General features: G+C 46.0%; 1 protein-coding gene across 3 annotated transcripts; it reads right to left on the reverse strand.

The window, feature by feature from the left end:
- Positions 1-3,659: 3,659 nt before the first annotated feature.
- Positions 3,660-9,577, reverse strand: NPM2 (nucleophosmin/nucleoplasmin 2). Of its 3 annotated transcripts, none has more exons than XM_063930339.1 (9): positions 9,485-9,577; positions 8,691-8,758; positions 6,733-6,818; positions 6,349-6,471; positions 6,177-6,270; positions 5,797-5,927; positions 4,422-4,438; positions 4,166-4,196; positions 3,660-3,961 (listed from the first exon to the last, which is right to left on the reverse strand). In XM_063930339.1, the coding sequence occupies exons 2-9, from the start codon at positions 8,746-8,748 to the stop codon at positions 3,917-3,919; spliced, it is 585 nt and encodes a 194-aa protein (XP_063786409.1). In that variant the 5' UTR covers positions 8,749-8,758; positions 9,485-9,577; the 3' UTR covers positions 3,660-3,916. The 3 variants fall into 3 exon arrangements, with proteins under 3 accessions (XP_063786409.1, XP_063786408.1, XP_063786410.1); XM_063930338.1 differs by having other exon boundaries at positions 4,422-4,441; XM_063930340.1 differs by lacking the exon at positions 4,422-4,438.
- Between the last annotated feature and the right edge of the window lie 890 nt (positions 9,578-10,467).

Consider the following 10,467-nt stretch of genomic DNA (forward strand, 5'->3'; position numbering starts at 1 on the left):
GCCCCATACACTAGAACGATAATGCCCGATTTCATCCAATTTTCGAGCATTCGGGCCGATATATCGGGTGAACTCGGGCATTTTGGATGTGTTTCCGATCCGCGTTCCCGTGAGGGTTGGATCGGCTCCCCTAGATCGTTAGTGCTGCACTCGTGATATGTCGGTTCCCACAGACATGGTTGGGCTCGCATAAGAGATATCGCATGTAAAATGTACCGAATCGTATGGAACCACTCCTGGGAAACTTCAAGGGAAATCGCCTCTGACATATTGTTGTAGTGTATGGGGCCCTTTATACTGTATCTGCATCCAATCTTCCTATGATTTACACCTGCTCTTTTGTAGTTTGCACAGCACCAATGAATAACATAGTCAGTGTGCCATCATTACATATTTGTAATCTGTGTTTATTTCCCAGTTTCTTTGCAATCTCTAGCCTGCGTATGTGCTTATTTTTTGCATGTTCAGCCTTGACCAGGCCAAACACCTGCTGATCCTGTCATTCAACCCAAACATGAAGATTACTGTACAATTTATGCAATCCCATTCCAGGTCCAATAGGACATTTCTGCAGTTGGAACAGCTGGTTATAAGTTCTGTTAGTGCCCACACCTCTAACCACCATCTGCTGAGATATATGACCAGATCATTGTCCAGCACTCCTCTCCTTAGGGCAGGTCAGTTTGTCAATGCCAGAGTATATGTGTAACAATCATGTTTTCTTTATCTACCAATTGTAAATCCCTGTATGACATTTAATTTTCTTTATTGGTTTACAGACTCTCGTTTCTGCACAATCGCCGATCGTGTTGTTTCACAGCACGACTGCACAAATATTTTGAGCAGCAAGTAGAAGAGGCAATGTAGTTTCAGGATCTTTTAATCTTTACTGTTATAAATGCCTCATTATACAAAACAGTTCTAATATACTAATGGAAGTCAGATCAGAATAGCTGTCAGATTACTTTAAATCAGGAATAGACACTCATTGTATATATATATATATATATATATATATATAGGCCCCCTTACTTACGGTAGAAAGCCATTTGAAAGACTGGTAGGAGGGGAAGGTTCCTGCTTTGGCAGGTGAGCTACATCATGTTCATCCCTCTCCCTAAAGGGCTTATTCCACACATACCAAGCCACCACATCTGAGGCTAAGGAGGGGTGCCATCCTATACCTTACACTTTCCAGTTGTACTGTAGATGGGAACTTTTATTGTCTGATGACTTCAATACAAACGGTTAAATGTACATTTGGTGCCCTTACAGACACACACACAATGGTTTATTAATGGGCAGCTGATGTGGAGGGAGACTCTGCATCATGGGGCAGATATATTTTTTCTCAAGGTTTGAGACATGGTAAATAAAATAAATGGGCCAAGTGGTTCTTAACCGTCATCAAATTCTGTTTGTGTGATCCTACATCTATGCTGGGCATACAAGAGATGCCCTTATGCAATGCTGGCTGCAGTTTGGTTGAAGTCACTGAGTATCATTCAAGATCCAAACAAAACCCCAACACAGCAGTCCAGTGCCTCATCCCTTATTTTAGGGGTCTACGTACTTAGTATAGAGAGAAAGTGTACCAGCCAATTTGATCCAAAGTGCCTTTTTGTTCAAACACACCCTGTACAATGAGAGTTAGGAGCTGGTTGGTACTCTCCATCCACTTTCTCTCTCCAAGGCTTAGTACATAGATCTGAGCCCCTGTTCTATAGTCTCCAGTGTGGCAGTATTGTATATGTGAGCCTGTTCGTCTCACCCTGTAGCCAAAACCTGACGCAATTATTCTTCTGTCACAATGTACTCAAAGTTGATTTTTAAACCAGATTTGCCACCTTTAGACAGTGCAGCTACTTCAGTGTACAGGGCTACAGGCAGGGCCGGAGCTTCCACTAGGCAGCTGCTTAGGGGCGCCGAGACCTGAGGGGGCGGCCTGCTACAGCTGCCCTACCTTTTACAGCCACTGCAATCCCCCAGAATGCATATCTTACAGTAGCCGTGACTGCTAAGCTTCCGTATTGCAGCCTCTAGCTCCACCTCGCACAGGCAGTAACTTTGACAGCTCCTGGAGTCCTGGCTGGGGGTGACTTGCAGCACTGCTCTTCATTCCAGGCTCTTTCACAGACTACTCAGTCATACCCTCCAACATTTTACACAGAAAAATCGGTACAAATCCGAAAAAGGGGCGTGGCCACGTGTAAAGGGGGGCGTGGTCACACCCCTTTTCCTATACTTTCAATGGAAGTTTGGAGAGGCAAAAATCAGTACAGACCATGAAAAAAGGTACAGTTGGAGGGTATGCTCAGTTTCTGCAGGTAAGGTGGCTGCACCGTGCATTCTCTGCATTGATAAGGAAAGAGGGCGAGAGCAGCAGTGTGGTGAGGGGGGGGGGAGATGAGGAGCAGGCATGCACACAGTCTGGGGGGGGGATGAGCAGCAGCATGCACACAGATTTTGGGGGGATAGAACAGCAGACATTTACCAGAGTAGGGGGGGGGAGGGGGTGAGAGCAACATGCCTTTCATCTGAAGGGTGGATAGGGGGAAGGGGGTGTAGTATGGTATGCCGACGGCCGGGCTCCCAGCATACCGACAGCGTGGTGAGCGCAAATGAGCCCCTTGCAGGCTCGCCGCGCTGCAGGCACACTAAGCACGCCACGCTATTTATTCTCCCTCAAGGGGGGGGTCGTGGACCCCCACGAGGGAGAATATGTGTCGGTAGGCCGGGTGTCAGGATTCCGGCGCCGGTATACTGTGTGCCAGGATCCCAACATTCGGCAACCAGAAGACCACCCGGGGGAAGGGGCAGAAGTTTTGCCTAGGGTGCCGAGAAACCTTGCACCGGCCCTGGCTACAGGCGAATTCTAAACGGCAGATTATGTTGTGAGGAACCCTACATTATTAGGATACACCAAAGGAGGCTTATTAGTCTGTTAACCGTAGTACATCAGGCATACTGGGAAACTCTATATTATGCTGCTTTCAAAAGCAGGTTTTGCGATGTGAAACAGTTCTTTAAATGGGTCTGAGCAGTTAAACCCCCTTCACATCGCATGTTGTAACCAGTATATTACCGTTTTGGTACCTTTCACACTGAACCCATTTCACCCATACAAAACAGTGGTTGTCATTTGAAATGTTTATTTCCTGCTTCTGCCTGGTAAGAAGACACATGGAGACAGCCTATCACCTTCTGGGGCTTGCAAATACCGTTTCAGACCCTTTCACACTGCACAATTAAACGTGTCTGAAACGGGTAGGTCCCTGCTTTTTTTTTACCGTTTCAACATACCAGTATTTTGTAAACGGTAAATTGAAGGTGACCCTTTCACATCGCAGCTCGAACCGTTTAGGAAGCCAGTAAAAAAAACAGCAAATTACCGGGTACAAGCTGCGGTGTTAAAGGGGTTTTAGTGGGAGAGATCCCAGTTACATAGCCAATAGACAGGGTGGGATCATACAGGACATGTACAGCCATTGTGTTACTACATAGGGCTTTGTGTAAAGACCAGAACTACCCAGCCCTAGAGAGAACGTAAAGTGCCAAAATGGAGGAGTGTTTCCTCAAATACATTAGCTACATCGCCATTCAGAAAACAGAGCTTTTAGGCCATATGTGCGTGCATTAGCAGAAGTAAACAAGCCATGTCTCACTTCCCATTGACAAGGGATTTTATTTCACAAAATTTCCAGACAGTGTCATGTTATTCACATTGAACTACAGAGAATTTCCATCCTCCTGTTCCTCCACAAGTGGAACACATTCCAGGTGGTGCAGATGCATCAGGTGGGACAGAGAGAACAGGTCACAGGGAAGCCTAATAGCAGCAAGGAGAAGAGAGTCTGGATAGGTCCTTGTACAGCTAGGTTGTAGGCCATATGGCAAGTGAAGGCAGTCCATGTATCTATTTCTTGGCAGCTGGTTTCCTCCCCCGTCCTGCTCCTTTACCCTGAAAGTCAAATACCAAAACCATTAGTCCAGGAGGTACTTTAGTAGTATTAAGATATTAGAAGTGTTACAACCCCCCTTCCCCAGTAGTTAGTGCTATAACATATACTCAGACAAGCCCAAGAAGACAAAGGAAGACTACTGGAGGCGGTGTATTTAGGAGGTTACTTAATGTACGCTTGGCTACACAGCCGAGGTTACATACCTTTTTCACAGGACTGTCCTCCTCAGAGCTCCTGCAGAGAAGACATTGTACACATTTACCTGCCCAGTTATTCAGGATGCCCATAACAAAGCACCAGCTACCATGTGAGGAAGAGGAAGCTAGCAGGAAAAGAACTTAACCACCCTAGTGTACAGAAGTTAGAGACCAAGCCAGTTACCAGAGCAATTCATTTAGCAACTACCAGTGTGCAACACTATGATCCTATTTATTCCCAGCTATAGTCCAGAATACTTACTCTTCATCCATCTTCTTCTTCTAGGGCAAACAGTCATGTTAGTACAGTTTCACAAGTCACAATGGATCCACAACATTGTCACTAGCCCCATCCTAATGGACATCTACGTTACCAAACTAAAGTCCCTAAGCTGATCTATACTCTTGAGTGGGCCATCAGCTGTAACAAAAGCAAACTGTCCACCCCATTTTACTACAAAAAAAAAAAAATATATATATATATTATTTTTTTTTTACAGTGTATATAGGAGACACTCCTCAGGTTTTCAAAGAAGTGGAATCACTACAACAGCATACATCAATGTTTCAGATGCGTTTATTTAAGCATCTTTCGTCAGGATACAACAGAAAGTAATTTACCTTATATAACACCAGTGCACACAAACGTGGCCATGGCTTCCCCCTGCACTTCCTGATGAGGGTGGCATGATGTCTCACGACCTGTGGCAGGGGTGTGACCTGTTACCAAGTGAAACAACACCTAAACAATAACAGGAGGAGTGTAAGCTGCTGGCGGTAATGCACATTATAAACAGCACACTATATCAGGTAGTGCAATCCCATCTTGTGTGCATAATCACTTCAGCATTACTTGGATATTGTTTTAGGACAGTTTTGTGTACTTAAGGTCTAATATAGGAGAAGCAGAGTGGGGATATTATACCAATAAGCTGTAGCTTTATGCCATTGCCCATAACAGGCATATAGTTGATGTTACATGCGGTAATACTAGGGGCTAATCAACAGTACGTGTCTCCATCCCTCTTAACTTGAACTTGTGATTTTAAAAAACCAACAGCTCTTACACTCCTCTTATTGTTTCGGTGTTTGTTCATTTGGTAACAGGCTACACCCACATCCAGAAGTGCAGGGGGAAGCCATGGCAATGTTTGTGTGCCCTGGTGTTACATACAATAAGAAATTGTTACTTTGTTGTATCCTGACGAAAGAGGCTTGAATAAATGCATCTGAAATGTTGATCATATGCTGTTGTAGCGATTCTGCTTCTTTGAAGACCCAAGGAGTGCCGCCCGTATACCCATGTTCTCATGGATCGTGGGATGGCACCCAGGTATCCCCTTTGTATAAGTGGAGGGCTGGTCAAATTTGGAGATATCTTTTTTTTAAACTCCAAACTTTATGGTAAAAAGTATTAATATTTACTCTGCTCATTTCAGACATAGCTAGGGTAAGAGAAGAAAAAAACCCTCAAACAACAACATCAAACTTGATGGTAAAGCCAGTACTATAATAGTACTTGAAATCGCATTATGATCATGTCTACATTATGGGTTCAAACTCATTGTTCCCAGGCTCAGATAGTCAGAAATCCCATGGCTAGCACATAATATGGTGGGAACTAGTTATGGCTGTACCTTTGCCTGGCCAGCTTTCTTGGAGGCTGCTGGTCTTTTTACAGCTTTTGGTGGAGACTCTGGATCTTCATCCTCCTCTTCCTCCACCTCTTCTTCAACTTCTTCTTCAGCCCAGGAATAATCGTCCTCCACTAAGGTAGCAGGAGTAACAATGTCCCTTAATACAAGCCCTTCACTAGGCCATCTATTGGAGATTACTGAATATCTACAAATACTCCCAGATAAACCACTGCAGAAGTTGACTCCAATAGTATTAACATTAGGAAAATGAGCATTTGCCGTGAGTGATTGATAGAAGTGTTAAGAAAGTCTGAGATATTATCTTTCCAGACAGTGATAATCAGTCATCAGCCGATGGCCATTGCTTGAACAATACTCACATGCAACGTGCTGACCGCTGATAAACACTGGCCCAGAACCACATTTCAGCCGGAAAGTGACTGGAGGAGCCAATTCAATGCCAACCATAGTAGCCTGCATGGGAGAACACATCATTAGAGCAGAACACCAGATATTTAGATATGTCTTCTAGGGTTTGTCGGTAGAGCTCACCATAGGGAGAATAGATGGCTTGAGGGTGGCAATTGGAACGGGTTTTGCATCACTTCCTTCTTGTTCAGGAGGAACTATTTCTACTATATGAAACTCATCCTTCACCTTATCACCCAGGCATATCTAAGGGACAGCCACAATATTACAGCTGCATGAAGTAGGGCACATATGGAATAGAACATTCTTAACGCCTAACTTGTGCTCACTAAGGCATAAGGCATTTCAAGGACTCATTCAGCCCTTGGCAGGTCCAAGTGTGCGCCAAGCAAGTGCCGCAACACTACAGCAATAGCCACATGCCTGTCCCTTCTCTCACAGCAACCACTGTACAAGACATGCCCCAGCCAGAATACTAGAGGATACCAACAGTGCTGCCATACTCACCGTTCTCAGGGCCAGCTGATGCTCAGTCTTGCCTTCATCTGACACTTTAAACTCAAATGTCTTATTCTGCTCACTCAGCTCACACCCTATGGATGGAGAACACTGTATGAAGACCAGTCTTATATCCAACTGTTCAGGGGCAGAAACTAGTTTTGTTTACATACAATCTAGAAGTTATTTTAGTTGTCACTTAAACCATTGTAGGACTCCTTATATATCTTATGGTAGGTCTCTAGGACAAACACAGAACATTTCTATAGACAATTGATTAGAAGTTAAAATACAGACTACACAGACCTATACATGACCCTAACCAGAGCAGTGTGCACCCATCATATCACCTCTGACCTCTCCAAGCTTTGTAACTCCGATTCCTGATCAGGTCTGGCATACAGTCACTGCACCATGTAATGGTCTATTTCATCCCCATTGATTTAACTAGCCCATTTCAGTGACGTGCGGTGGGGTGGGGTGAGGCAGAGCCTTTCCAGTCACACAAACTAATTCACCAGAATTTTTACTTTATGAAATATATGAAAAATGAAAAGAATCAGAAATATATTCTTTGTATTATCCTAATCATTTTTATAGAAAAGTCTCTTGAACACAGTCTATGGCAGGTGAGGCAGTACCTATTTTCCCCCCACATCTAGTCAAAACTCAATTTCCAGCAGTATATACTGCTGCACCTGTGTATAATGCCCTCATGCATATACTGCTGCACCTGTGTATAATGCCCACATGTACCCTTTGACTCAAATAGTGTGTAAGTCTGGTACTAGCCAGTGCCTCACCCATTTACCTCATCGCAGTCCATGCCCATTGTCCAAGGCAAGTCTTAAGGTATCCATACATTAAGCCGAGCTATTACACGCAGCCTCGCATGCAATGCCTCGGCAACTCCCCACTGGCGGCAATATCGCACATGATACATCATATTTGGTTATTGTGCATACAATGTGTCACATGCAATCCCATTCACTGCTCTGGGGTACAATGTATCCTTGGTGTAGCAGTGACAATCCCAGATCCGAAGTGCACGGGACCGCGCATCAGAAAGGGAAGGAATACCAATGGGTATGGAAATAGTGTAGAAGAGGGCCAAAATCGTATTAGTGCATGGGGGCCTTTACACTTAAGAAAAATTGAGCATATGGCAAACTATATCAGATATTAAAAAAACAAAACAAAAAAACCACACACAACCCATCAAGATTCAGTGTAGCTTTACCATTGTGGTTTCGACCACTGGTCCACCAGCAACGATTTCCCTCCCACATGTATCCTTGTGCACAGTACAGACCTGACCCTGAAAATGCTCATAGTGATCTCATCTGGAGGAAGCCTCCTAATAGTTACCACTCAGTTCATCCTGCAGGAGATGTGCCATGTAGTGACTTATCCCAGGGTTCTGTCATTGGGAACACAGGGGCAGATTTATTACGCTTGGTGAAGTGATAAAGTGGAAGGTGATAAGACACCAGCCAGTCAGCTCCTAACTCATTTTTCAAGCCCAGCCTGTGATATGGCAGTTAAGATCTGATTGGCTGGTCCTTTATCACTTCACTGAGCTTAATGAATCTGCCCCATAGTGCCATCTGAAAGCTGCATGTGGGGGGAACACTGCACAAGCCAATAGGAGGCGGCAAACACTGGGCTTCTCCATATTGTTTCTCCTACTAACACCAATTAATAATGCCCATCATAATGACAATGTAGCACTACATGCTTTACATCAGCGCGGAACAGATATACTGCATAGCCTCAGGCTTATTGCAATATCCCCAAGTACTCCTATGGGGCATGGGTCATGTTGGAAGGTATGTTAGTGGCAGAGAGACGATCAGAACACTACACCTCACAGCATCACCACCGATTACTGTAAGGGAGCAATGCAGTGTCAGACAGTTGGAGCCTTTACACCATACCCCAAAGGAATGAAGAGCAATTTAACTTACCCCATATAAGAGACACGGTTTTCTCAACCTTGCTGGTGTTACTAGCTGTGGAGGCCATATCTAGACTTCTGTAAAACGCAAGATCCAAAGATGATCACAGTTACACCTAGTACAGGGCCAGTAAGGGGGGGGGGGGGGGGGGGGAGGGGGAAGGTCACCTTATAAACACATTCATACTCAAACAGCTACTGCACACGGGTATAGCCAGCACACACATGCTACTGCACACGGGTATAGCCAGCACACACGCTACTGCACACGGGTATAGCCAGCACACACACGCTACTGCACACGGGTATAGCCAGCACACACACGCTACTGCACACGGGTATAGCCAGCACACACACGCTACTGCACACGGGTATAGCCAGCACACACACGCTACTGCACACGGGTATAGCCAGCACACACATGCTACTGCACACGGGTATAGCCAGCACACACATGCTACTGCACACGGGTATAGCCAGCACACACATGCTACTGCACACGGGTATAGCCAGCACACACATGCTACTGCACACGGGTATAGCCAGCACACACATGCTACTGCACACGGGTATAGCCAGCACACACATGCTACTGCACACGGGTATAGCCAGCACACACATGCTACTGCACACAGTTATAGCCAGCACACATGCTACTGCACACGGGTATAGCCAGCACACATGCTACTGCACACGGGTATAGCCAGCACACACAGGTATATCTAGCACACACGCTACACACAGCCAGACTGGAATTTTAGAGAAAAAGAAACACAAAAAGCTTTAACAAAGATTTTTTCTTACCACTCAGGGGACCAAGTTACTCTCACAGCCTACACACAGGATACCAGCAATCCCAAATAAGACAGATGATAGGAAAGACAGAGCAGGTGGAGGGGTATATAACCGAGGACAGGCACCTGAAGTCAATTAGGCATTAAGTATTTTTTTTCCCATCTTTAACCCTGCGAGTTCACAAGTACCTGTAATCTGTGTTGTTTCAATCACGAAGGCAGTTCCTCAAGGCACCCTAAGGGCTGTAACACACTGGCCGGTTTCTCCCGGATGGCAAAAAGCCGGACAAACTTTGTCCGGCTTTTTGCCATCCGGGAGAAACCGGCAGAGTCTGTCACACAGGACGGCTTTGAGCCGTGTGTGATGCTGTGCGCATGCGCAGCATTAGACACGGCTTGGGAAAAAACCGTTGTGTGTGAAAGCTCCCCTTCACACACACGGTTTACTGGCTGCAAAGACGGCCAGGCGCCCGCCCGGCAGCTGGACCTTCCAGTGGTGAGACCCGGCTGCAACCCGGCAGCCGGGCCGGGGTCGTGCAGTGTGTAAGGACACTAGTCCTCACACTGTTCATTACAATGCCGGCACGGGAAAAAGCCGTCCAGCTTTTTCCCGGCCGGCAAAAGCCGGGTAGTGTGTTTTAGCCCTAAGGGCTGTAACACACACTCCGGTTTTTCCCGGATGGCAAAAAGCCGGACAAACTTTGTCCGGCTTTTTGCCATCCGGGAGAAACCGGCAGTGTCTGTCACACAGGACGGCTTTTAGCCGTGTGTGATGCTGTACGCATGCGCAGCATCATACACGGCTACAGTAAAAACCGTTGTGTGTGAAAGCTCCCCTTCACACACACGGTTTACTGGCTCCAAAGACGGCACGGCGGCCGCCCGGCCGCCGGACCTTCCAGTGGTGAGACCCGGCTGCAACCCGGCAGCCGGGCCGGGGCCGTGCAGTGTGAAGGCACCCTAGCCCTCACACTGTTAACTACAATGCCGGCA

The sequence above is a fragment of the Pseudophryne corroboree genome, chromosome 6, assembly GCF_028390025.1.
Source record: "Pseudophryne corroboree isolate aPseCor3 chromosome 6, aPseCor3.hap2, whole genome shotgun sequence".
NCBI classification, from domain to species: domain Eukaryota; kingdom Metazoa; phylum Chordata; class Amphibia; order Anura; family Myobatrachidae; genus Pseudophryne; species Pseudophryne corroboree.

What these genes read in the sequence shown, in the direction of transcription:
- NPM2 (XM_063930338.1), bottom strand. Translation starts at nt 8,748, where the DNA reads ATGGCCTCCACAGCTAGTAACACCAGCAAGGTTGAGAAAACCGTGTCT. An exon ending in ATCAGCTGGCCCTGAGAACG is followed by an intron (nt 6,472 to 6,732) that starts GTGAGTATGGCA and finishes GCTGTCCCTTAG; the next exon opens with ATATGCCTGGGTGATAAGGT. An exon ending in AAGAAGAAGATGGATGAAGA is followed by an intron (nt 4,197 to 4,421) that starts GTAAGTATTCTG and finishes TCTTCTCTGCAG; the next exon opens with GAGCTCTGAGGAGGACAGTC.